General features: G+C 46.1%; 1 protein-coding gene across 2 annotated transcripts in view; it reads right to left on the bottom strand.

Annotated features, from left to right (window-relative positions):
- The window catches only part of DCAF15 (DDB1 and CUL4 associated factor 15), a 1,446,364-nt gene that overhangs the window by 718,352 nt on the left and 701,699 nt on the right, over positions 1-26,313 (bottom strand). For both annotated transcript variants that reach the window (XM_044057323.1, XM_044057324.1), the window contains exon 7: positions 24,076-24,771. In XM_044057323.1, coding sequence (XP_043913258.1) covers positions 24,076-24,771 — 696 coding nt within the window. The remainder of the gene's footprint in view (positions 1-24,075; positions 24,772-26,313) is intronic.

The following is a 26,313-nucleotide window of genomic DNA, read 5'->3' as shown; positions in this document are numbered from 1 at the left end:
TATTTGCACAGATAAAGCAGTGCAAGCCGAAGGTAATGACTGGAGTTGTAAGGAGAGGGTATTAATCAGACGCCCACCATCTTGGAACCCACCAGAAGGGGTAGGATTTTTAGCAGTGCAAGCCTTAATGCCCTTGGGCCCCTGAGAAATAGTCTCTGGATTTGCAATAGGATTTTTGAAAAGGAACTTGTGGGGACTCAGGAACCCTGTAGTATCAGGGAATCAGGGGCCTAACTGGATTCAGAGAAAACATCAACAATGTCTAGTACAGGAGGAATAGCCAAAGGCCTATGCTGAGGTAGAAGGAAATCCCTAAGCCTCTTTTTTGAATCAGAAAATTCCCGGCTTTCCCAGTGAAAATGCTCCCTTAAAGTATGTAAGGTTTCCCAAAAAGAAAAATCCTCAGGAGGGGAAGCAGAGGGAATAGAATCCTCTGCATCACAATCCTCTTAAGTAGGCAAGGGCAAATCCAGGTCAACAGAAGAAACCGAATCCGGATCAGAAGATTCATAATCAAGCTCAGCCCTAGGCCTCTTTTTTGGGGGGGGGGGGGGGGGAGTTGGCTACCCCCGCTTAGAGTCATTAGATCTTCAACCATTTTCATCATTTGTTTTTTTAGGCCTAGAGGCCTGAGCATGTGGCCTGAGCATCATTTTTTTAGACATGGATCGAGATTTAGGCCTTAGTAATGAAGGAGGCGTTCATTTAATATGCAAGTCTGTAGGCCTGAATACACCCTCAGAAGCCGGTGCCTGCACAGTGGCTCCGGACCCATCCTAGGTAGAGACATCCGCGGGTTCCATAGTTGAAGTATCTCGTGGCATACCGGACTCCGAATAGGTCTCAGTAGAGGCCTGCGAATCAGAAGTAGCAGGTATCAGGGGCTGCAAAAGCGCCTCACTGAGTACTGGCGACTTGCTTAGGAGAAGCGTCGTTGGCAGTTTTGGACCTTGGCGGCCTCTGTCTTTATCTTTGCGTTTTTTCGGAATCCCAGTAGTCGGATGATTAACCAACCACATTTCTGGATAAACAGAGAACCGAAATATTTAGAGGCAAAAATATACAGACGGATAGTGAGCTGATTAAATAAAGCGCAAAACCGACAGCAAGGTACATCGTGGTCAGGGCCTAGGCAAGGAATACAGTACAAATGAAAATCTTTTTGAGTTATTTGCTTTCCACAAGTAATGCAATTATTAACTTTAACTGACATCGGTAAGGAGCAAGAAAAAGTTTCCCCAACGGGGTACTTAGCTTTAAGTTGAAGACTTTGGTTCTGAAACTCAAACGAAAATTTCAAGAGTCAGCTGACCCGCACTTGCGAACTGCTTCTGCTTCGGGCACTGCATGGCAAGAAAGACTGATGTAATGGCGTCAGCTGCATGTTTTATACATACCCCTGATGACCTGATGTCATGGAAGAAGGGACAGCAACCGACGCAGGACCCAAGACTTTGTTAATCGGACCGACTGTGGGCAACCTGCAAGCAGATTACCCAAATGTAAAGACTGCAACAGTGAAACACGAAGAACATCCGGGGGAATAGCAGAAGGGGAGGGGGATTCTACTTGAAGGAGCTCAAAGTACCTCTTTTGGGTGTCAGTCATTTGTGAAGTATCCCATTTGAAATCTTTCATCTTGGTGATGGTCTCACCAACGGTAATACCCTCAGGGGGAGAATCCCCTTCTACAGATTCCTCATCAGGAGAATACTCCTCCTGGGGAGAAGCAATCTGGGAGGTATATGACAGAGTCCTTTGAGGAAGAAAAGGAAGACTCATGTTCTTCCTCCCTAACCGGAGAGGTTGTGGATGGGATGGAACAGGCTGAGGCAGGCCTAGAGCTGAGTAAGGCCTGCATGAGGGAGGAAGTGAAGGACTGCCAATCTGGTAGGCCTTCTGCAGTGGAGGAGGCATGCTTGGTTTTCTGCTTCTTTTTGGCTGGGGTGGAAGTTGGAACCAGCCTGGAGTCAAGTTTCGAGGCAACCATTTCACAGAATCTGGTTCCCCCTTGACATCGACAGTAGTCGGTGTCTGGGTAGGCTGAGGATGTCGGTCGTCGGCTGAGCAACGGCTTCTCCAAAGGTAGAAGACAGATCTGCCGGGTGCCGCTCAACTCCTAAATCCGCAGTTGGCGAGGTGTCCGGTAACAAAATGGCAAGCAAGGAAGGCCTAGGAATCTTGGCCTTCTTACGCGGAGGTTCGGCTGCAGCCTCCGATGCGGGATCCATTCTTAGGGCTAACTGCTTAAGGCCCTGACTTTCTAGGTAAGGTTTAATGCAGCCAGATGGCTGCATAAGGTCTTCGGCACAAATGAAACAGGCAGAATGGTCGTGCTCCCGGCCTAAGCAAAAAACACACCTATCATGGGCGTCTTTATGGGGCATCTGGCAGCCCGCATTGGCATTTTCCTTTTTTACCTGACGTCAGCTAAAAATTGCTACAACCAAGCCTAAGCAATAACAATCGGCTATGTAAGGAAAACCAGAAATCCAACAGGTTACTTAGCTTTTAGTAGCAACATCTGAGAAGGAGCTATCACACGATGAGCCTGTCTGCAGCTGAAAATATGAGGATTGTGCGTGCAGACGTCACATTTAAGGCTCCTGGTTTATGGCCTTGCGTCTGACATCCCACGCACGCTGCAACAGCCAAGCTGAAGCTTTTTTATAAGAGCTGACGTACGATTCGCCTGAGGGCAGGACATCCCACAACTAGAATACTGCAACACAGGAATACGACATCAAGTATTTACCAGAGGGGCATCCATCAACTTAGCCTTAATATCAGGCAAAGGTTGAAGCTGAAGCCAATACCACCACCTCATTGACACACAAGCAGCAGCCTTAGATGAAGCATCTGCTACATCATAGCTACACTTTATGGAATAAAGAGCCACAGTGGGAGAAGTCTCTAAAAGGGAAAGAGCAGAAGTTTTACCCTCAGTCTGGAAGATCAGAAATAACCTGACAAGCCTGGGATAGGAGAGCCAACAAGTACCTGGACATATGGGTCTGATAATTAACAGCCCTAAAAGCCAAGGTAGCAGAGGTGTAAACCTTTATGCGTAGCCTTTCCATGGTCCTGTTACTTTAGAGTGCAGTAACTTGGGAGAAGGAAGCAACTGAAAGGGCTTGTCAGAGGCTACAGACACCACCCAAGGGGTCAGCAGCAAGACACTTGTGCAAAAAGTACAGTTTTGTACCTACCATAAATGTAGATGTCCGATAGATATGCAACTGCAGTCATAACATATGGGTTGTCCTGCCTCAGGCATCCCTCGGTCGGCCAGATTCCAAAGTCTGGGTCCGGCGTCGGCTGGTGTCGCCTCCTCTCCGACGTCAGAACGGCTGGAGTATAAAGGCATCGGCCGATGCCATCTTCTTCAGTGTTTCTTGCCCCAGATGCCAGGTGCCCTTCTAGGAAGGCTAAATTTGGTGAATGGATAAACAATTCCAGACATGCACAACAGTAATAAACAGATACACCATAGAGATACCCCCAGCTAATAGGAATAGGGGTAGTGGACCCATAAAAAAGGTTGCAGAGGGGTAGGAGGGTGGGAGAATCCAACTGCAGTTGCATATCTATCGGACATCTACATTTATGGTAGGTACAAAACTGTACTATGTCCTTCAAGAATGCAACTGAAGTCATAACATATGGGTTGAATACCATAGCGAAGCTGGGGGTGGTTGGAACTAAGAAAATGATGGTGTAGCTAAAATGCCCTGCAGGACTGCCGAAGCAAAGCCTGCTCGGGATCTGGAGTATAAAGGCAGATTGTAGTGCTTGGTAAATGTATGCACGGAGCTCCATGTAGCAGCCTCTAGAATGTCCTTTGTAGCCACTCCCCTTAGCAAAGCTGTGGATGTGGCTATAGCTCTGGTGGAGTGTGGCCTAATATTGGCTGGCACACCTTTTCCATGAAAGGAATAGCAGAATCTGATGCAGTGTCCAATCCATTTGGAAATTGTTTGCTTGGAGATTGCTTTTCCTTGTACTCCAGCAGCATAGGCTACAAGCAGTTGGTCAGACTTTCTGGTGGCCTTAGTTCTGTCCAAGTAGTAGCGTAGTTGCCTGTGTATGTCCAAAGTATGCAGCAGTGCTTCCCCCTGTTTTGAGGATTGGGGAAGAAGGTAGGCAGGTGAATGGCTTGATTTAGAGATACCCTGGAAATTACTTTTGGCATGAATGAAGGATTGGTTCTTAGAGAGACTCTGTCCTGATGAAAAAATGAGAAAAGGAGGTACTGCCATGAGTGCCTGTACCTCCGATACCCTTCTTGCTGATGTGACTGCCAATAGGAAAACCGTTTTCCATGAGAGAAATTGCATTTCTGAAGTTGCTGCTGGTTCAAAGGGAGGAAGAGTTAATTTTTCCAAGACGAAGTTGAGGTCCCATGCAGGTACTGGCGGTTTCCTGGGAGGTTTGATATTCTTTATCCCCCTTAGGAACTGTCTTAGCAAAGGATGTGAAAACACAGGTGGATCACAATTGTATTTTGCTGAACTTGCTGAGGCATGAATCTTTATGGAAGAATATGAGAGACCAGTATGAAACATTTCTGCCAAGTATTCCAATATCTGAGGTGTACTCAATACTGCTGTATCCTGACCCCTGCTAGCATTCCAGATGATGAATCTCTTCCACTTGGCTGAATAGGTTTTTCTGGTGGAAGGTCTGCGTGCTTCCAGTAAGATCTCTTGAACGTTTTTGGAAAGAGAGATATTGGAAGGAGTTATGGTAACCTCCAGGCTGTCAGATGCAATGTTTTCAGGTTTTGATGAACCGTCCTGTAATTGTGTTGTGTTAGAAGCAAAGGCCATAGGGGCAGAGGCCACAGTTTGGTCAGAGTTATGCTCAACAGCAATGGGTACCAGTGCTGCCTTGGCCAGTCTGGAGCTATCAAAATGCCTGTTTGTTGTTCTGCTTTGATCTTCAATATCACCTTGGACAGCAGTGGTAGAGGAGGAAATGCATAAATTGTTAGGGACTTCCAGCTGAAGGAGAGAGCATCCGTTTTCCAGGCTAGAGGATGGTGGGTCCTTGTACAGAACTTTTCCAGGTGATGATTCATGTGAGAAGCAAAGAGATCTATGTCCGGTCTTCCCCATGTCCTTATTTGTGAGAAAATGTGAGGATGCAGCATCCATTCGTGTGGATCCAAGAAATTTCTGCTCAGTTTGTCCGCCAGTACATTGTCCTTGCCTGGCACAAACTGGGATTGCAGATGTATCTCCAGACTTAGGGATTTTTCCCAGAGAATCATTGTTAGTCTGTAGAGGGGATAAGAATGAGTGCCTCCCTGCTTGTTTATATACCACATAACAGTGGTGTTGTCTGTCCTTATTAGCAATTGTCCTTGTTGAAGTGATTTTTCAAAAGTCTCGATTGCATGTATCACTGCCAACATCTCTTTTTGGTTTATGTGCAGATGCCTTTCCCTTGGTGTCCATTGGCCTTGAATGCATCTGCCCTCCATGTGCGCCCCCCATCCATGGTCTGAGGCGTCTGTTGAAATCGTTTGGCCTGCTTGAGGTTTGTTGAAAGACATGCCTTTGTTTAACTGACTTGCTTGAGCCCACCACAAAAATTCTCTTTGCAGACATGGAATGAGTGGGATTACGTCCTCTAGGCTTTGGCTGTGTTGGGACCATAAGCTTTTTAAATACCATTTCAGCTTTCTCATATGAAGTCTTGCTAAAGGTATCAGGAGAATGCAAGAAGCCATGAATCCCAGGGCCTGCAGGATTTTCCTTGCAGTCAGCTGGGAAAGCTTTGCTAGGCTTTTGAAGTACTCTGGTAACTGCTGTTGTTTTTCCTCGGTGAGATAAGCCATCTGTGTTTTTGTGTCCAGTTTGGCTCCTAGGAAAATAATCTGTTGGGATGGCAGAAGTCTTGATTTCTGAATGTTGACTGTGTATCCCAAGGCCTGTAGTAATTGAATGACATAGTCCAAGTTTGTTATCAAGGTTTGCTTGTTGTCTGCTTGTATGAGGCAGTCGTCCAGGTAAGGGTATATTTGAATCCCCTGGAGTCTGCAGTGTGCCACTACTGATGCCAGGCATTTCGTGAACACTCTGGGCACAGTAGATAAGCCAAATGGCAATGCTGAGAATTGATAATGCTCTGTCCCTGCAAGAAATCTGAGGTATCTTCTGCAGCTTTGTCTGATTGGGACATGCAGGTATGCCTCCTTGAGGTCCAGAGTGACCAGCCAAGACCCCTTGCCCAGCATGGGAAGGAGTTGCTGCAACGTCAGCATTTTGAACTTTGGCACAATGAGAAGTATTTAGAGTAGACAAGTCCAGTATAGGTCTCCATTTGTTTTCCTTTCTTGGAACAAGGAACAGTCTTGAATTAAATCCCTGGCCTTGTTCCTGTGGAGGAACCTTTTCTACTGCTTTTATATTTAACAGCTTTGAAACTTGAATGAGTGCCTCTGCCCTTTGATGAAGTGGCAGGTTTGGCATGCCTTGTCTTATTAGTAAAGTATGGAAGTGGAATCTGTAACCTTTGTCTATTAAATCCAGAATCCAGTTGTCCTTGGTTAAGATATGCCAGTTTTTTGAGAATAAGGATAATTTTCCGCCCAAAGGAGCTTCTCTGAGCCTTTGTAGGCGGTATGAAAGTAGAGTCATTGTGGTTGTCCTTGTGGTGCAGCTGGGCTGCCTGCGCCACTTCTTTGATTTGGTGGTTGCCATTGGCGGCCCCTGTAGGAGCCTTGGTATTGCCCTCTACCTCGGGCACGCCTGTTTTTTCCCCTTTGAAACTTGTCAGTGTCTGGAAAGGACCAATTCTTTGAAGGCCAATTCCTGCTGAATCTGGGTGGCTGAACCTGGAGGAAATCTTTGACTGTCTGTACTGATTTTGCTTTTTTCTCAATGGACTTCAACACATCTTGTGCATTAGCACCAAAAAGCTTCTGTTTTTCCAGAGGTGCATCAAGTAACTTTACTTTAACATGGTCTGGTAGTGGCTGTTCTTTTAACCAAGCATGTCTACGTATAACAGCCCCAGTCATAGCTGCCCTACATGAAGCCTCCATTGCATCATAACCACACTGAAGAAAATGATTGTTAACCTGCTGAGTGTTAGATCCTGCAATGCCTTTCTATCAATAGGCTCTGGAGAGGCTAGCTTTTTCTGTAAATCATCCAGTAAAAAATCCTGGTACTGAAACATATGAAAAAGGCAGTTAAGTGACCTCATGGCCAGGGTGGTAGAGGTATAAACTTTTTTACCCCATCTCTCCAGGGACCTAGCTTCCCTAGCCGCTGGCAGTGGATTCTTGGCTGTGGAAGTAGCCACTCCCTTGGGGCCCTGTGAAATAGTTTCTAGATCCACAGAATGGGCCTTAGAGAGATGTTTGTGGGTGTCAGGGACCCTATATCTGTCTGGCTTGACAGGAGCTGGCGGGAGAGAATCAGGGTTAGCACTGGAGTCGGAGAAAACATCATCCAGGACATCCATAACAGGAGGGATAGCTAAAGGCCTGTGCTGGGGTAGCTTGAGGAAGGTACGTAGCCTTTTCCTGGAATCAGAGAATTCCTGACCCTGCCATTTAAAATGCGCCCTCATGGAATGTAAGACTTCACCGAAGGAAAAATCCTCTGGAGGAGAGGCAGAGGGAAATGATTCCTCAGCATCAGAGTCCTCATAAGCCTGGAAGGATTCTTGGGTATCTGAAGGCTCAGAATCCCCAGAGGCTTCATCTGAAGAGAGGTTGTCGGCCTGCTCAGTTCTGGGCCTTTTCTCTGCAGGCGGCTGAGAACCTCTGTCTGGATGAGGCTGAGACCCCCTGATAAGAGAAATAAGGTCTGCAGCAAGAGACATGATCTGTTTATCAGAAGGGGCCTGGGCTGTAGGTTTAGGATGGGCCTTGGCCTGGCTGGCAGCCTTAGCACGTGCACAGGCCTTGATGGACATGGATACAGGAGGCCTAGCTGCCCCACGTGCAGGAGTAACCTTGTCCACAGGAATGGTGTCGGGTAGATCCAGAACTTCGGTTTCTGGAGGAAAGTCAACAACCGGCACCGGTGTAGACTCAGAGACCGAAGGACGAGTTAACGCTGTGTCGTCTGCCTGGAGCGGTTGAATTACCACTTCCGAAGGGACCGAAGCACTCGCGGAGGGTTTAGGAGTATCGGTGGAGGACGCGGGCCTTCGGTCCCGGTCCTTTCGTTTTTTGGAAGATTGAGTAGTCGGTTGTTCCGACTGCATGATATAAGCGAAAGATTCGCCGAAAAAGTCTTCGGCAAATTCTGCCCGGCGCCGGAGAGTGCGCTTATTAAAGCAAGCACAGGCCGAGACGTCGTGGTCTGGGCCCAGGCACGGTAGGCAATAAGAATGGAAGTCCTTATGAGGTATTTGTTTACCACAAGACAAACTTTTAGTTATGTACTCACCATAACTTCAGATGTTTGGGATCCATCTCGCCTACATTCTGAATGATGGGTTCGGAGCCGATCCTTCGGCTCCGACTCGGCACGCTTATGCCAAAGAGCGAAGTCTCTTATTGGCTGAGCTTCCTATATCCCAGGATGCACCACTGCCAGTCCCCCAGATCTAGTTTGTCCGCATACATGCACACATGCATACCCTGCTTATATAACATCGTCAGATGAAACAAGATAAAAACAGTGGAGCTCAAAACCGTTCAATCTCTTCTGATCTGCAAGGCAGGGGGAAGGCGGTGGGTATCAGGATAGTAGGCGAGATGGATCACAAACATCTGAAGTTATGGTGAGAACATAACTAAAAGAAGTTATCTGATCCTATCTAGCCTACATTCTGAATGATGGGACAGCGTCCTAGCACCTGAATCCTGGGTGGCTCACTGGAAAACACTCCTGAGTACCGTGGAACCAAATGATGCTCGTCCTTTAGATGCCACATCCAATTTGTAGTGGGAAATGAAAGTGTGCGGGTTGGACCAAGTAGCCGCAGCACAAATTTCCGATATAGCGAGCCTGGAATGAAAGGCTATAGAAGTAGCCATAGCTCTGGTAGAATGAGCTTTGATAGATGATGTAAGATGTTTATTCGAAGAAGAATAGGCCTGAGTTATGCAATCTCTGATCCATTTTGAGATTGTAGCTTTTGTGATGGTTTGGCCCAATTTATTATCTGAGAAGGACACAAACAACTGGTCTGACTTACAAAGTTGCTGAGTCCTGTCTAAATAAAAACGTAATTGCCTGTGAACATCCAATTTATGGAGAGTGTATTCTGCTTCATTAGAGAATTTTGGAAAGAAAACTGGTAGTTCTAGAGATTGTTGAAGACAGAAACTAGAGCAGACCTTTGGAACAAAGGATGGATTAGGCCTGAGTGATACTCTATCTTTGTGGAAAATCAAATACGGTGGTTTAATAGACAGGGCTTGAAGCTCTGAGACTCTTCTTGCGAGTAATAGCCACTAAGAATGCCGTTTTCCAAGACAGATATTTTAATTGCATGTAGCAGCGGTTCAAAGGGGAGATGTTAATCGCGAAGCACCAAATCAAGATCCCACGGAGGTGCAGGATGAAAAACTGGTGGTCTTAACAGACTCGCACCTTTAATGAATGTTTTGCATAGTCTGCTGCTCATCAAAGGAGGATCCGTGGATTCATGGAATTTAGAGATAGCAGCTAGTTGAACTTTAATAGTTGAGACAGAAGATCCCTGATTAAACAGGGATGTTAAGAATTTCAAAACCTCTGGGACAGGAGCAGTGATAGGGTCTAAGCCCTTGAGTTGAGCCCAAATAGCAAACCTCTTCCACTTACTAAGGTACAATTTGTTAGTGGTGGGTTTGTGGGCCGAATATAAAATGTGAACAACTTCGGGTCTAGTGTGTGACTTCTAACTAAGGTTGGAAGTGGAGGAGCCAAGCTGTCAATTTTAGAGATTGAAGGGACTGATGCCAATGTCCCGACTGATGGATTAGCAAATCCGGGATCAGGTCTAAGGTCCACGGATCGTCCACTGCATGCTTTTTCAGGTAAGGAAACCATATCTGGCGAGGCCAGTATGGGGCAATCAGAATCATTGAAGACCCTAGTTGAGAAGCTTTTTGAATAACTTTGGGAAGGAGTGGTATTGGAGGAAAGGCATAAAGTAGCCCTGTGGGCCAAGGTTGTGTTAGAGCATCCATGGCTGGTACTTCCTGATGTGGAATCAAGGAGAAGAACCTTTGGCACTTGGTGTTTTGTGGAGTTGCAAATAGGTCGCAGCACGGCGTCCCCCATCTCTTGAAAATCTGGGCTGCTACTGTGCGGTTTAGAGACCATTCGTGAGGAGAGAGAATCGTCCTGCTTAATTTGTCCGCCAATACATTTGACTTTCCCGGGATGTGGGTCGCTACCAAGAAACGGTTGGTAGCTACAGCCCATTCCCACACTCTCATGGCCTCTCTGCAAAGGGGATACGATCTGGTCCCTCCTTGTTTGTTCAGATACCAAACCACCGACATGTTGTCTGTGTGGATGGCGATGATGCCCTGAGGAAGAAACTTGTGTAAGGCCTGTAGGGATAGAAGTACAGCCCTCATCTCCAACACGTTGATGTGGAGAAGAGCTTGGTCCGGAAGCCAGGAGCCCTGAACTAGCCTGCCCAGACAATGCCCCCCCCACCCTATCTGGGAGGCATCTGTCGTCAGGGTAACCACTGGAGGGAGAACAAAGGGTTTTCCCTGATCCAAGTTGGATGTTTGAAGCCACCAGCGAAGGTCCCTTTTGCATATTTCCGTAATCATGATGTGGTGATTGAGGGGAAGATCCTGAAAGGACCATTGAGTTGACAAGAGCCACTGAAGAATCCTCATGTGTAACCTTGCTAGAGGAACTAAAAGTACCGTGGCAGACATTGAGCCTAGAACCTGTAGGACCATCCTGGCTGGGGCTTTGGATCTCGAGATCAGAGCTTGAACTTGGCCCTGTAAAGTTCGGATCCTTTCGGCAGGAAGAAAGACGCATCAATCTTGAGTCTATCTCTGCTCCTATAAACTTTATGCGCTGAGAGGGCAGCAAGACAGACTTTGACCAATTGAATGTAATCCCTAGGGAAACACCCAGGAGATGGTGGCTTTGAGGTTGTCCATTAGTAGATGCCTGGTGGTGGCAGTCAGGAGCCAGTCGTCGAGATAGGGAAACACTTGGAATCCAAGACTCCTCAGGTGAGCCGTCACTACTGCCAAACACTTGGTGAACACCCTGGGGCTGTGGTGAGACCAAAGGGCAGCGCACAAAATTGGTAATGACTGACTCCCAGGCTGAAGCGCAGATACCTTCTGGACGCCTGATGTATCGGTATGTGATAATAGGCGTCCTTGAGGTCTATGGAGCACATCCAAACATCCTTCTCCAACAACGGAGAATGGATTGCAACGTGACCATTCGAATTTGGATTTCGTGCGGATTGGTTTAGTCTGCTGAGATCCAATATTGGTCTCAGGTCCCCTGTCTTTTGGCACTAAAAGAACCTGGAGTAATTTCCTGATCCGATCTGGTCTGTGGGGACGGTTGGATGACTCCTTTTCTAGCAGCTTTAAAGCTTCTGCGGCTGCTATTTCCCTTTGGCTGGGTGGTGGGTCCGGGATTCTCTTGGACGGAGGGTGAGTATTTGAATGGGATGGTGTAACCTCCGGCAATTATCCGAAGCACCCATCTGTCCTGAGTGATTGACTCCCAGGCTTTTAGGTGCTTGGCAAACGACACCCGACTGGCTCGAGCAGCACAGCCGGGCAATCCCTCATGTCGTGTGGGAGGCTGAAGAGCCACGAAAGGACTCGCGGCCTCCAGAATTGCGGGGCCCTCTGCCGCCTCTGGGACGGCGTCTCCCTGAAAAATTTCCCGCCTCTGCCTCTGGACGGGAATCTTCCTGCTGTTGGGAGAAAAACTTGCGAGATTTTCGAACCACATTTTCCCCTCCTTTGGCCTTGGGGTAAGGCCGAAAGGAGTGGAATAACGGCCCCTGGCAGATAACGTTTTCCCTCTTGCTCACAGCGGGTAAGGGTGTCTTTCACCTTGGGTCCAAACAATGAGGACCCATCAAAGGGAGCGTCGGAAGGAAGACTTGAAGGCCTCCAAACTGACACAAGCGGAGCCAGGCTTGTCTCGTAGAGCCACACCTGTGCCTGCCGCTCTACCCCCTTGCCGCATAGGAAATGAGCCTCATGGACGAGTTAGCAATTGACGTAAGGATAGCCAACTGAGAGCTAACGGACTGGGCTAGCTGCTCAGGTAGGTTACCGAGAGGAATCTGACAACTCCTTGACCAGATCCCTCTGAAGCCTGGTAAAATGTGCCAAATAATTCAGAGACCTTAAGGTAAAGGCCGCTGAAGTCAGGGTGCGCTTCCTACCTATCCATGCTCCTAGACTCCTTATTAGGAGGATGGATGGACGTTGAAGCCTCTGCCACGTCCTGTTGTGTAGCAGATGCCACCACCATGGCATCTACAGCCACTCCTTTAGTAAGGAACTCCTTCTCGGGGGGAGCAGATAAAAATTTGTTTGGACGAGAAGGGACTGGTTCCACGGTATCTGGATGTTCCACGCCCTTGACAAACTAAATCCAGAAGCTCGAGGAAGGGCGGAGACACCCAGGAGGCGGAGGGCTGAGCCCCAAAGGCCTTGAGGAGCACTGATTCATCAGCAGAGGGGGGTTTGGATATCCAGCCGCCTCGTTGTTTGAGGATCTCTAAGATGTCTGCAAATGAGACATCATCCGAGGGCGACTGGGACCCCTCCGCATCATCCATATCAGTGTCCGATGTAATAGACTCGGGGAGTCCACGTGCTTCCTCTTGCACGATCTCTTCCTTGGGGTTCCTCTGAAGACAACTCCGAAGAACCCTCAGGAGGAGGGAACCCCACTGGGGGTAACCTCAGGCCTCGGGCTCCGCTGGCTACGGACAGGGGAACTGCCAAAGACCCAGTCTCCACGCCCAGGGAAGGTGCTGGTAAAACCGGAGAGATGGCCGAAGAGGATTTGGCCAAGGCACTCCTCATGGCCCTGAAAGCCGGACCCCCAGAATCCTGGGAGTGTCCGGTCTCCGGAGCCATGATAGTAGACGGAAGTCCCGCAGCCGAAGCACCGAGAGGGAGGCTCGGAACCGAAAGCATAGGTCCCGAAACATCACCTTCGGGTCCAGCCGAAGAAGTCCGCGTACCAAACTCGGACCCGAGGGCCCGGGTTGGAGTAAGGGTCGGAGCCGACCCTGAGATCTCCACCGGCTCCAAGAGCACCTGCTCCAACGGAGCCGAAGCAGTCGGAGGAGGAATGGCAATGGGGTGGGTCATGGTCATCGGTTCCGAAGCCAACTGGGTCGGAACCGAAACAAATTTTTGGAAGACTGGGGACTGGAACAGTCTTTGGAGCACCCTGTCTATATCAGAATCCGACATTCTCGAAGACCGAGAGGAAACAGAACGGGTTCGAGAAGACCTCTCCCTCGGCCCCAAGGGACTAGGGGACCGGCTCCGAGGCGACTCTGAGAATCGGCGCCGAGGAAACACACACCAGATTCCATCGGTGCGAGGTAGACTTGGCCGAGGAGGAAGTGTCTGAGCGGCGACCCTTGTCGGCTCCGAGAGCAGTGGAGCCGACGAAGGTGACCCGCCTCGATGCCCCAGCCATCGGCTCCGAAGCCCGAGGAGTCGATACTGGAGGCATCGAGGCAGACCGTTCGACCTCGGCTCCAAGTCTTTGGAGCGAAGGAGAGGCCTGCCTAGGTCTCTTGGCAGTCGGATCCGACGGACTGGTCGGAACCGAAGCCCTTTTCTTTGGCAGGAGCGGAGAGGAAGACAAGGCTTCTTCAAAGAGGGTTTAATTAACCCCTTGAGAATCAATTTATTTTTCCTCTCCTGGAGGACCCTTGAGGAAAAAGCGTGACATACGCTGCATGACTCCTGCAAGTGCTTTGCCCTAAACAATATACACAAAGTAGATGGTCATCAGTAACAGACATCTTAAAAGCACATTTAGAACATTTTTTAAAGCCCGAAGGCCTAGGGGTTTGAGACATGATGTTAAACAACTTCTGACAGGAAATTTAACAACTAGAGATTCGCTTGTGACAAAAAACCAAAGGTTTACAGTAATAGTGTAAAACACAACCTTAGCTGTAATGACCGGGAACTTTAAAGCACTAAAAGCTTAAAGTTTACAAAGGTTGACCGAAAAGGCCCTGGATTGTAAGGGGGGCCGAAACAAACTCAACCCAATCACACACAACCAATTTCACCACTCAAACGTACACAAAGGCAGCGATAGCTGTTAAAACAGCTTTTGTGATATAAAAGAGCAAAAAACTGACAGAAAAAGTAGTTAATAAAAGCTACTCAGCCCAGCCAGCTCGAGACCACGTCTTCGCAGGGAAGCGGCAAACGAGATCTGGGGGACTGGCAGTGGTGCATCCTGGGATATAGGAAGCTCAGCCAATAAGAGACTTCGCTCTTTGGCATAAGCGTGCCGAGTCGGAGCCGAAGGATCGGCTCCGAACCCATCATTCAGAATGTAGGCGAGATAGGATCACATAACATCAATTATTAACTTTCTCAATTTGTTCTGACATCGGCTGAGGCAAGAAAAAATGTTCCCCAACGGGGTACTTAGCTTTTAGATGACTTCGGTACTGAAAACACAGGAGCTGACCGACCGGCACTTGCGAACTGCTTCTGCTTCGGGCACCGCACGTCAAGAAAAACTGAAAAAGATGGCGTCGGCTGATGCCTTTATACTCCAGCCATTCTGACGTCGGAGAGGAGGCGACACCAGCCGACACCGGACCCAGACTTTGGAATCCGGCCGACCGAGGGCTGCCTGAGGCAGGACAACCCATATGTTATGACTGCAGTTGCATTCTTGAAGGACATCTTTACAGTCCTTTAGCACCCTGTAGAATCTATCAGGCTTATTGAAGCAGAGGGCTGAGAGTCTGGAGGCTTGGAAGCATGAGGAAATGCATCCAATAAGGCAGCCAGAACAGGAACAGCAGCAGCAGAAGGTTTAGCAGAGTCCATCGGAAGCAACTCCTACCATCTTATGTACCTCAGAGACCTGAGCACAACCCACTTAAAGAACCCCATTATCCTGGAGACTGTCTCGCAAAGAAAGCTCTTCAAAGGGAGTATCAGGACTGGTATATTCCTCTCCCTCGGACCCCTAGTCCAAAGAAGGAATCTGAGAAGAGTAAGAAAGGGATTCCTCATCCGAATCAAACTCCTCCTCCTCAAAGAAATACTGTTCCCTGGGTCTATTTAGGGGAGTAGAGGTCCAAGGGGGATGGAACAAACTCCGTGAAGAGGTTTCAGTACCACCAAAGCGCTAAACAGAGTGAAGGCCTGCCATTCAACTCTGTGGATCATGTTTAGTCTTGCTTTTTCTTCAATAGGACGTCTGCCTTCTAAAATTTGGAAGGCTATAACCCAGGACACCATTTAAGGATGGTAGTAGGGATGACTTCTCTGAATATCGGAGGAACACCCCCTAGGCCCCTTGGAAAATCAGCAGTGGTTCCTCCTGAGCATCCAAAAAGTACAGTTGTGTACCTACCATAAATGTAGATGTTAGAGTGTATTCACTGTTGCAGTCATTACACTTGGGTTATCCTGCTGGTAGGCGACCCGCAGTCGGCCTGAGTTCCAAAGTCTTGGTCCGGCGTCGGTTGCAGTCGCCTCTTCCCTGACATCAGTGCGCCAGGGGTATAAAAGTTGCAACAGACGCCATTTTCTTCAGTTTTTCTTGCCCCAGATGTCAGGTGCCCCCAGATAGGAAGGCTGAAAAGATATAAATATGCCAAACAACCATGCATATATTACTATAAACATTTACTTCATCTACAAGCAAATACACCACATAGGTTGCATAGAGTCGAGAAGCACAGATTAGTCCCAGCAAAGAGGGGGATGGTGGGTGGGTAACCTGGAATGCAACAATGAATAGACTCGAACATCTACATTTATGGTAGGTACACAACTGTTCTATGTTCGTGTTTCACTGTTGCAGTCATTACACTTGGGTAGAATCCCAAAGCTGAGGTTGGGTGGCTGGGTCTAGATTGGATTTGGTGAGGCTAACATGCCCTGCAGAACTGCAGTGGCAAAGTCTGCTCCGGATTTGGAGTAGAGAGGTAGGTGGTAGTGCTTGGTAAAAGTGTGCACTGAGCTCCAGGTTGCAGCTTCTAAGATGTCTTTGGTTGGTACCCCTCTGAGGAAAGCTACTGAAGTGGCTGCTGCTCTGTTAGAATGAGGCCTAATGCCCTTAGGCACAGATTTGCCATGTTGTGCATAACAGAAGTGGATGCAGTGTCCTATCCATTTGGAGATTGTCTGCTTTGTAATAGGCTTTCCTTGTGATCCTGCAACATAAGCTACAAACAGTTGCTCAGTTTTTCTGAAAGCTTGTGTTTTGTCCAAGTAAAATCGTAGCTGCCTGTGTATATCCAAAGTGTGCAGAAGTCTTTCCCCTTTATTCTGGGGATTTGGGTAGAAAGTAGGTAAATGAATGGTTTGGTTTAAGGCCACATTGGAGACCATTGGGTTTGTCCTAAGAGAAACCCTGTCCTGATGAAAAATGAGGAAAGGTTCCATGGCCATCAATGCCTGTAACTCTGAGACTACTCTTGCTGAAGTTATTGCTAGGAGCAGAGCAGTTTTCCATGACAATAATTTTAGATCAGCTGTGCTGGCAGGTTCAAATGGAGGCAGTGTTAGTTTTTCTAAAAAAAAATTGAGGTCCCAAGTAGGTACTGGTGCTCTTCTAAGGGGTCTTCTATTCTTTGCCCCTCTGAGGTACTATCGTAGTAGAGGATGTGAAAAAATAGGAGGATCCGTATTGTAATGAGCTGAAATGGCAGAGGCATGGATTTTAATAGATGAAATGATAGGCCTTTGTCCAACATCTCAGTAAGGTATTGCAAAATCTGAGGTATATTAGGGACCAGTGGGTCGAGCCCTTGTGCCTGGTTCCAAGCACAGAATCTCTTCCATTTTTCTGCATAAGATTTCCTAGTGCTGGGCCTCCTGGCTTCCAAAATTATATCCATAACAGCTTTAGAGAGAGGTGCAGTCTGAGTGGCTACATTATCTGCCATGCTTGCCAGGTTTAAGGTTCTGAGTTGACTATGCAGAATCTGAATGTTTTGCTGTGTCAGATGAGTGATTTGAGGTAGAGGTCAAGGTGGGCCTTGGGACAAAGTTTTTAGGATTGGGTACCAGTGCTGGCGTGGCCAGTCTGGTGCAATCCGTATAATTTTTGGCCTCTCTTGTCCGACTTTTAGAAGCACCTTGGTGAGAAGGGGCATCGGAGGGAAGACATAGACTGTCAGGTTTTTCCAGCTGAATGACAAGAGCATCCACTTTCCATGCTTGAGAGTGATAAGTCCTTGTGCAAAATTTCTGTATTTGGTAATTGTGAGGGGAGGCAAAAAGATCTATGTCTGGGAGTCCCCATTTCCTTGTTATGTTGAACACTTGTGGATTTAGCTTCCATTCGTGAGGATCCATGAGATTTCTGCTTAGTTCATCTGCCAGTGTATTTTTTGTTCCTGGCAGGAATTGTGCTTGCAGATGTACCTGGTAGGTCAGTGCTGTGTTCCACAAAGTCATGGCTTGTCTGCATAGGGGGTAGGAATGTGTGCCCCCTTGCTTAAGTACCACATAACTGTGGTATTGTCCATCTTTATTAGTAGCTGTCCTGGATGTATTAGGTCCTTGAAGGCTGTTCTGTACAGCTAGCATCCCTTTTTGAGTGATGTGAAGATGCATTTGCTCCTTGGGCCACGTGCCCGGAATACATTTTCTTGCCATATGTACTCCCCAGGCATAATCCGATGCATCCGTTATTGTCTGCCTGGCTGTAGGTAAGGTGAAAGGCAGTCTCTTGTTGTGGTGACAGGCCGGGGACCACCATCGAAACTCCTGTTGTAGGCAGGGAATCAAAGTTATGATGGTCTCTAGGCTTTGACAATGTTGAGTCCAAACACTTTTTAGATACCATTGTAGTCTCCTCATATGCAGTTTTGCATATGGAATTAGTAGAATGCAGGATGCCATGAAACCCAGGGCCTGCAGAATATTTCTTGCAGGGAGCTGGGTCTTTGTTGCCATCATTTGAAAGTAATGAGTCAGTTGCCTTTGTCTGGCGTGAGATAAGCCATCTGGGCAGTTGTATTTAAGCTTGCACCCAGGAATATTCTCTTGAGAGGGCACTAGTTTTGATTTCTTTTCGTTTACTGCGTACCCTAGGCAAATTAGCAATCTTTTTACAAACGCCAGGTGCTTTAGAAGAATGTCCTTACTCTCTGCTTGAATAAGGCAATCGTCCAAGTAGGGATATATTTGAATTCCTTTTTGCCTGCAAAATGCAATTACTGGTGTCAGGCATTTTGTGAAGACCCTGGGCGCAGTAGATAAGCCAAAAGGCAGTGCAGAGAATTGGTAATGCATTGAGCCTGCTATAAATCTGAGGTATCTTCTGCATGATTGTCTGATTGGGACGTGCAGGTATGCCTCCTTGAGATCCAAAGTAACTAGCCAAGCCTCCTTGCCCAGCATGGGCAGAAGCTGAAGTGTTAACATTTTTAATTTTGGAACATCCAGGAAAGTATTCAGGATTGACAGGTCCATTGTTGGTCTCCAGGCTTTGTCTTTTCTGGGAACTAAGAAAAGTCTCGAGTAAAATCCTTGCCCCTGTTCTTCTTGTGGAACTTTTTGAATAGCTCCCATATCCATAAGAGCAGCAATCTGTTTTTGTGCCTCTGCCCATTGGTTTTGTGGCAGGTTTGGCATACCTTTTGGTTTTGGAAGAGTGTGGAAGTGAAACCTGTACCCCCTGAGAAACTATATTCAGCACCCATTGGTCTTGGGTGATCATGTGCCAATTTTTTGAGAAAAGTGCTAGCTTTCCCCCTAGGGGTGCTGTCAACTGGTATGAGCTTGGCATTTGCAAAGGGAAGTCATTGTGACCGTTTCCTATAAGGTTGTGATTTGTCTTCTCCTTTGGGGGATGAAGCACCCAATTGTTTAGGTCTGTAGGAGCCTTGAGGCTGAGATCTGCCTCTTGGGCGTCTATATCTGCCTCTTTGTGGCCTGTCTGACACTGGAAAGGACCAATTTTTTGAAGGCCAGTTTCTGCTAAATCTAGGTGGTTGAACCTGTAAGAAATCTTTCACTGTTTGCATTGACTTTGCTTTATCCTCCATTTTCTTTAACACCTCTTCTGCCTTAACACCAAAGTATCATGCTGTAGTGGAGCATCCAATAATTTTACTTTAACATGGTCAGGTAAACTTTGTTCTTTTAACCAAGCATGTCTTCAAATTACTGAGCCTGTAACTGTGGCTCTACAAGAAGCCTCTAATGAATCAAAACCACATTGCAGAGTATGCTTTCCCACTTTTTCAACTACATGCAATAAATCCTGTATTTCTTTACTGTCAGGACTTTCTATATTTGTAACCATTTTCTGCTTTAACAATGACATGAGATACTGTTGATATTTAAGCATGTGAAACTGACAGTTTAAAGCTCTTACAGCTCAAGTAGCAGAAGTGTAAACTTTTTTCCCTGAGGCAATAAAAGGAAATATCTGAGCCTTTTCTTGGATTCTGAGTAATCCTGGCTCTCCCAGTGGAAATGCTCCCTCATGGTGTGCAGGGTTTCCCCAAAAGAATAATCTTCAGGCGGCGAGGCTGAAGGAATGGACTCTTCAGCATCAGAGTCCTCATAGGGAGGGAGAGAACAGCCCTAATCAGAACCACCACCAGAGGAAATGGAAACCTGATCAGAGGAATCATAATCAGTGTCTTGCCTAGGCCTTTTGTCAGGAGGGGGATGGGAACGCCTGACTAAGTAATAAGGTCTTTGGCCATTTTAAGCATCTGTTTCTTTGGCATGGATGACTGTTCTGGAGAATGCTGCACTTGTTTCCTGGTCTTTAATGGTGTTTTTGACTTTGCCTTTGCTGCTGTAGTAGCCTTAATTGTAAGCTGTGAAGGTCTGAAAACACCCTCAGAAGCCGATGCCTGCTCAGCGGCTCCGGACCCATCTGAGGGTATAGTTTCCGTAGGCCCAATACCTTGAGTTTCCACAAGCCTCGCCGTCTTCACGTGGCTGTTGGTTAAGGCCTGTGGCTCTGAGGCAGCGGGTGTCAGGGGCTGCGAAAGCACCTCACTGAGAACCGGCGACTGGCCTAGAAGAGGCTTCGGTTTTGGACCTCAGATGCCTATCTTTCTTTGTCTGTTTTTTATACATTCCAGTCGTCGGTTGTTCCGATGGCATTATATAATTAAATCTATCCAAAATAATGTAAAGCAAAATCAAACCGACGTTTAATAGTGCGTTTATTGAATCTAGCACAAAACCGACAACTAGTAATGTCGTGGTCAGGGCCTAGACAAGGAATGCAGTAAGAGTGAAAGTCCTTATGAGGTATTTGCTTCCCACAAGAAATAGAACTATTAACTTTTACTGACAACGGTCTGGAGCAAGAAAAAGTTTCCCCAACGGGGTACTTAGCTTTATTGAAGACTTCGGTTCTGAAATTCAATTTTGAAAATCTCAGGAGTCGGCCGACCAGCACTTGCGAACTGCTTTTGCTTTGGGCACCGTGCAGCAAGAAAGACTGAAGAAAATGGCGTCTGTTGCAACTTTTATAACCCTGGTGCACTGACGTCAGGGAAGAGATGGCAACCAATGCCAGACCAAGAGTTGGGCCAACTGCGGGTTGCCTGCCAGCAGGATAACCCAAGTGTAATGACTGCAACAGTGAAACACAATGAACATCAGACATTTGCAAAGCCTCCTCAGATGTGCTTAAAGTTGGATCCCCTCTGACCTCCACCCCGGTCACAGCAGAAGAATCCAATGACAAAGCCAGGCAAACCTACGGGCATTCACTCACATTGGGAGAGACATCTGGCAGAGTTTGAACAGAAGATAACAGCCTAGGTTTCTTGGCCTTCTTCACTGACGCCTGTCCCCCGGAGCAGGAAGTACCCTCCATTGCGTCTTTTGCAACAAGCTTAAAACACGGACTTTCAGGATAAAGTGCCAAAGAAGATGGCCTCCTCTGAAGGGTTTTAGGTACAAAAGCCTGACAAATAGAACAGGATGTACACTTGTGAGAGGCACCTAAGTTAAAAAAAAAAAAAAAAAAAAAAAATGACACTGGCCATGGTGGGCTTTAGTGGTAATTTGTTTTACACTGGCATTTATCCTTCTTGGATGACCAAACTCCACAAGCAAAACTAAAAAGAATAACTACATAAGAATCCCAACAGGGTACTTATCTGAAACAGCTTGGTGAACCAAGAACAGAACAAGCATTCAGACAAATGATCAAGCGATGCTGTTTGGACCGGTGCAAAGTTCTGAGGATGGTAACATCTAGACACCACCTTTTATACCCTACACTATATGCAAGGAGCACACGTATTATGTACAGGTTACCTTAAAGCAACTTAGAGGCTTTGGTATACTGGCTGGATGTCAGGCCACCCTTGGCAGGGGATCCCTAATGTAAAGAATACTGCAACAGTGAAATGAAGGACACCATTGGTTTTAGTTTTACTTTGAAGGAGACTGCTTTATGTTAGACCTAACAAGTGAAGATATACAAGAGATTGTGCATGAAGTTCCCATATTAAAGACATGATCCAACAGGTTATTCCCCCAGTGGGTACTCTTAATTGTTCTCAGGCATTTGTACTGACAAAGTCCAGTAACCTCTGGACTCGCAGGACTCTGATCAAGGGAGTTTTGGAAATATTTATATACAGATGCTTTTGCTTTGACAAGATCTCTGGTTGGGTCCTACATGCATATACTGTGGGCTTTTTTCCCCCAAAAGGGATCTGGATGGAAGGTCTCCTTTCTTGCCAGTGTTAAGGGATGAAGGATCATGTTACCTTAACCCTATCTCCAACAGGAGGCCACTTGGTTCACTTGGCATGAAAGTTACAAGCAAAACAAAAGTACTGCTCCTAATGGTACAGAAAATGCTTGCAAAATGGTAACTTATGTAGATTTCCTTAAAAAGGTGGCATAAGCTGAGGAACCTTGTTGGCTAGGCTTACATAGGCTCTCGGGCCGATAGCCTAGTACCTACCTATGAACCTACGTTATGTATAAAGCCAGATCGCAGACTAACAGCTTGCATATGCCCAATAAATATGCCACTTCCATGAACTAAACTACAGAAAGTGAACCAAAGTTTCTGCTTCCCTAGCTGCAGGGACGGTGGCCCAAAGTAACAGCCACTCAATATGCAGAGGGTCATCATCAAGGGGGGGGGGTACCAATCCATGAATACTCCATGCCCTCTACACCTTTGTAACCACACTCTAGATGATCAAATGACAAAGAGCCAACACTAATGTCACAGATAACACAACCACCTCACCCAAAGGTGGTCAGCTGAAAAAAGGGTTACCTGATTGTCTGACAGCTTGCAAAGGAGTTGCACCATTAGTGATAGTGTGACATCAACCTGGCAACTGCAAAGAGGACGTTCGTGGCAGTCAATGTACACAGCACCTTCCTTACAGGGATGTCGAGTGCAGGTGGTCAGGCTGACGCATCCTAGCACAGGTCCTGGCTAGTGTTCTGTTAGAGAACGTTGAGAAGGTTTTTACATTCGGGCACCAAAATGTTTTCACATATGAGTAACTGTATAAACATCTTATCTGTGAATGGCAAAGAAAAGGTGACTGCAGGGACTTTGTGTACCCAATTCCATAAATGAAGTCAGTATGTAAACATGCAGTCCCAAAGAAGGGCCTACAAAAATTTTGGAAATGTGCCAAGCCAGTGATAACAGAAAGCAGAAGTAAGACAAGAAAGTCTACAAAGTTAGATTAAGCAGTAAACAATGGGCAGTGTTAATACCATCTTACAGAATGCCAATCAAGCTTCTAAAAGTTTTACTCTCCAATTATTCCTACCACATTACAACCTAAAAACATAAAACCGTAATGTTACCAGATAGTTAACTGAAAGGCTAGAAAAGAAATGCAAACCTTCAGAGGCAACTAATCCTACAGCTATACCCAAGTACAACCCTTTGCACACCCTCTACTTATCACAGCACTTTTAAAAACAGTTAGCCATGGCACATTAACAGCCACGGCCTTCTTTTCATGACACTATACATCGAAATGCCGTCTTTGTTAAACTCTATGCTGAAATCCAACCTTTGATTAGGACATCTGTGACCACTTTCCCTCCTCCCCAAAAGACGGTTACACACACAAGGGGAAGGAGACTAGGAATACGAACAGGACACCAGCCCAGACTGGTGTGTAAATGCCAGCCAAATGAATTGGTACCCCACTCCCCCAAACAGGTCATCCAGACAGAACAGGAAACATTTGCCATTACAGTACCACTCCCCTTTCCTCACAGTTAAGATGTACAAGTAGGGCACAACCTGTGTAATCATTGATAATAGAATTTGTAACAGCAAAACGTAAGTCAAGATCAGTGTGGGGCCTTTCATGGACTGCATTACGATGGAAACATACCATTACAGTGGTGTCCTACAGCCAAAATACTTCCACTATTCATACAAAGTATATATGTAACCAGTGAATCACAGGATCAGCTGTGGGAGAATGGCTACCTAATGGACACCTTTTTTGCAAAGGAAACCGAGAAACCAAACACGTACTACAGGATAACACACTGTGAAACATGGATACCTGCTGCATGCCAGCACAGTACAGCAAATTAACAGAAGCTACTACATTTACAGACCGACTCAATTCTTCTTACTGCTGAACAAAGCGACATGAAGCTGACGAGAGGCCTGCAGTATACACAGACCAAGGAGGGCTGTTGATGACTGTCAAAGTAGGCTTTGATCAGACTCCCTTGTTCTTAGTCATCACCTGACTTGCACGAATACACCACTTAATAACTGATGCCCCAAATAATCCATGAAATGACCCAGTAACAGATGCATTATATTTATATCAAACAAAAAGAACTAATGCACTTGGACAACAAAACAATTTTAGTACCTAACAATTATCCAAACAGCTCAGACAAACAATCCAAGATAGTTTCTCAAAAACGAACCTTACCACACTCTTGCTCTATGTATCCAACAGGGTCAAGGACATAGCGCAGTTTGGTATAATTCATGTAGCCTGTATCAGTCTGATGGTTTTCTCCCATCCGACTGCTGGACTCTGGACCATGGAATGATGAAGTACAAGGATCTGCTACAATGTCAACAGAACTGTTTGCAGCTAGTGTGTCACTTTCTTCATGTGGCAATGTTTTGTGCTTGGAAACAGACACCCCTGAACAGCAACATGATGCAGAACATGTGCAGGAACAGCATTTGTCCAATACACTCCCTAGTGTACCTGAGGAAACTGATGCTGGGTTACAGTCCGTGCGCTCACTTTGCTCTACATCCGTGCTCTCTCCTGTAGCAACACAAACCTTAAGTTCGTCAGCACTAGCCACTCTGGCCCTCCTGAAAATGTCAGCTACAAACTGCCTAGCTCTGGCGAGAACTGGAGACTCATCAGTTAGTGCTGTGCTGCCCCCAGGGGCAGCATTAGGAGGTCGTGAATGAACAGTACCATTCCCATCTTCAGTGCATGCTGAATACTCCAACACATCACTCCGAGAATCACATGTACATACACCAAATGTTTCAGGCAAAACCAATCCCCCACCAGGGTTTTTTTCAGGTAATGACAAATCTCCAACTTCTTTCTGTTGGCAGCTCTTTTTGTGGTAAAGGATCTGGCCATGTTCTGAGTCCCCTGTAACTCAAAAGCAAAAACAAAATTACAACACAGATAAATCTTATTTTTCTTAAACTTCTTCTGGCTTAACTGTTAAACCCAGAGGCGGGAGCAAAGCTTTTCAAAAATGAATATGAAAACAGGTGTTTTAACAACTCCTCCAATGGAGGAAGTTTGCACTGTAACTTCCAATGGGCGGAGCCCAAGCCTTTTGACAGAATCAAATTATGTCCTCACATTTCAAACAAATTCTGGAACCACAGGGGTTATTTATGACAGAGGTATAATGGCAAACTCTTCAGCACAAACTATTTTTTATAGTGGTAAGTATTCTTTAGGTTTAGGTCAAACCACATTTTATAGGTCACAGTAACACGGTAAGTATTACATTTATAATAATTTTGTAAATACAGTATCTCAGCAACCACTCAAGTTACACGCATACCCATCAGCAGCAGCATTTTATTCCTCTAGCCGAGTGCTTTCATATGAGGCTAAGGAGTTCTGTCTCGTCTTGGTTGTTGAAATATTTACAAAAATTGAAAATTATCTTTATATAAATTAAGATCACAAAAACAGTCAATATCTATTGTACTTGCACGAGACAGAAGTCAAATATTAATGCAACTGAGTTTGCCAGTGCATAAACTTTAAGATGAAATCTTTTAAAACTTTGTTCATAGCCTGGTTTTAGAATTACTGCATATTTTGACACAGAGGCGTCAGGATGAGTTCACTGCAGATGCACCTGGAAGCGTCACTTGGATGTAAAAGTGCTCTCCATCATCCTTTGATTTCCATCTTGAAATCAGCCTAAGAGACTAAATCACATTGCCCAACACCATGCTTAAAAAGTGCACAGAAAGTTGTACATAGCACACACATTTAGTATGCAAGACAGCTTTATTACCATGCCAACTGATCAATGACAGGACCCTCCCTCATTGATGGTTCTTTGGATTAATTCTTCACAACAAAAGGAGTGATGCAAATGTTTTAGAACATCTCACATTCAAAAATTTAAGTATGTCCTACTGTAGACCCTGATGTCACATGCATAAGGCAAGCTCATTCTCACAGAAAATCACTTCCCCACAAAACACTAGAAAGCATTTTCTGTAAATCAGGTTTTCACACGTCAATTTTGCTTTGTTCCACAAAGTACTATTTGAGGCATTGAAACTTACCTTGTTTGTTGATTTTTCCCAGCTCTGACTAGGAAAATAGCTAGATCTGAGTGCCCTTAAGGGAAATCTCTTCATTTGCACAAAGAGTTAATCAGGAATTGATTTTCAGTCAGACTATGCTCATTCTTACCTTTTGTGAAGCTTGCACCTGCTTGAGTTAAGCAAACCTCTGCTCCTTTCAGTCAGATTGGATATAACTTCCTGCAGTGTTTTGCCATCCTCATCCATTAAGCTAACACTCAAATCAGAAATGATTTTACTGTTGCTGACAAAAGTTAGTTTACCAAAAGATCTCACTATAGCAACTTGAAAAATGAATACCAGCTGTGCTGTTGCCTAAACAGCAGTGAAAAAAGAAAAGTTGTGTAAAACC

The sequence above is a fragment of the Protopterus annectens genome, chromosome 15.part0 (assembly GCF_019279795.1).
Source record: "Protopterus annectens isolate FY-2018-M chromosome 15.part0, PAN1.0, whole genome shotgun sequence".
Taxonomy (NCBI): domain Eukaryota; kingdom Metazoa; phylum Chordata; order Ceratodontiformes; family Protopteridae; genus Protopterus; species Protopterus annectens.
This window is presented reverse-complemented; position numbering and strand designations above follow the sequence as displayed.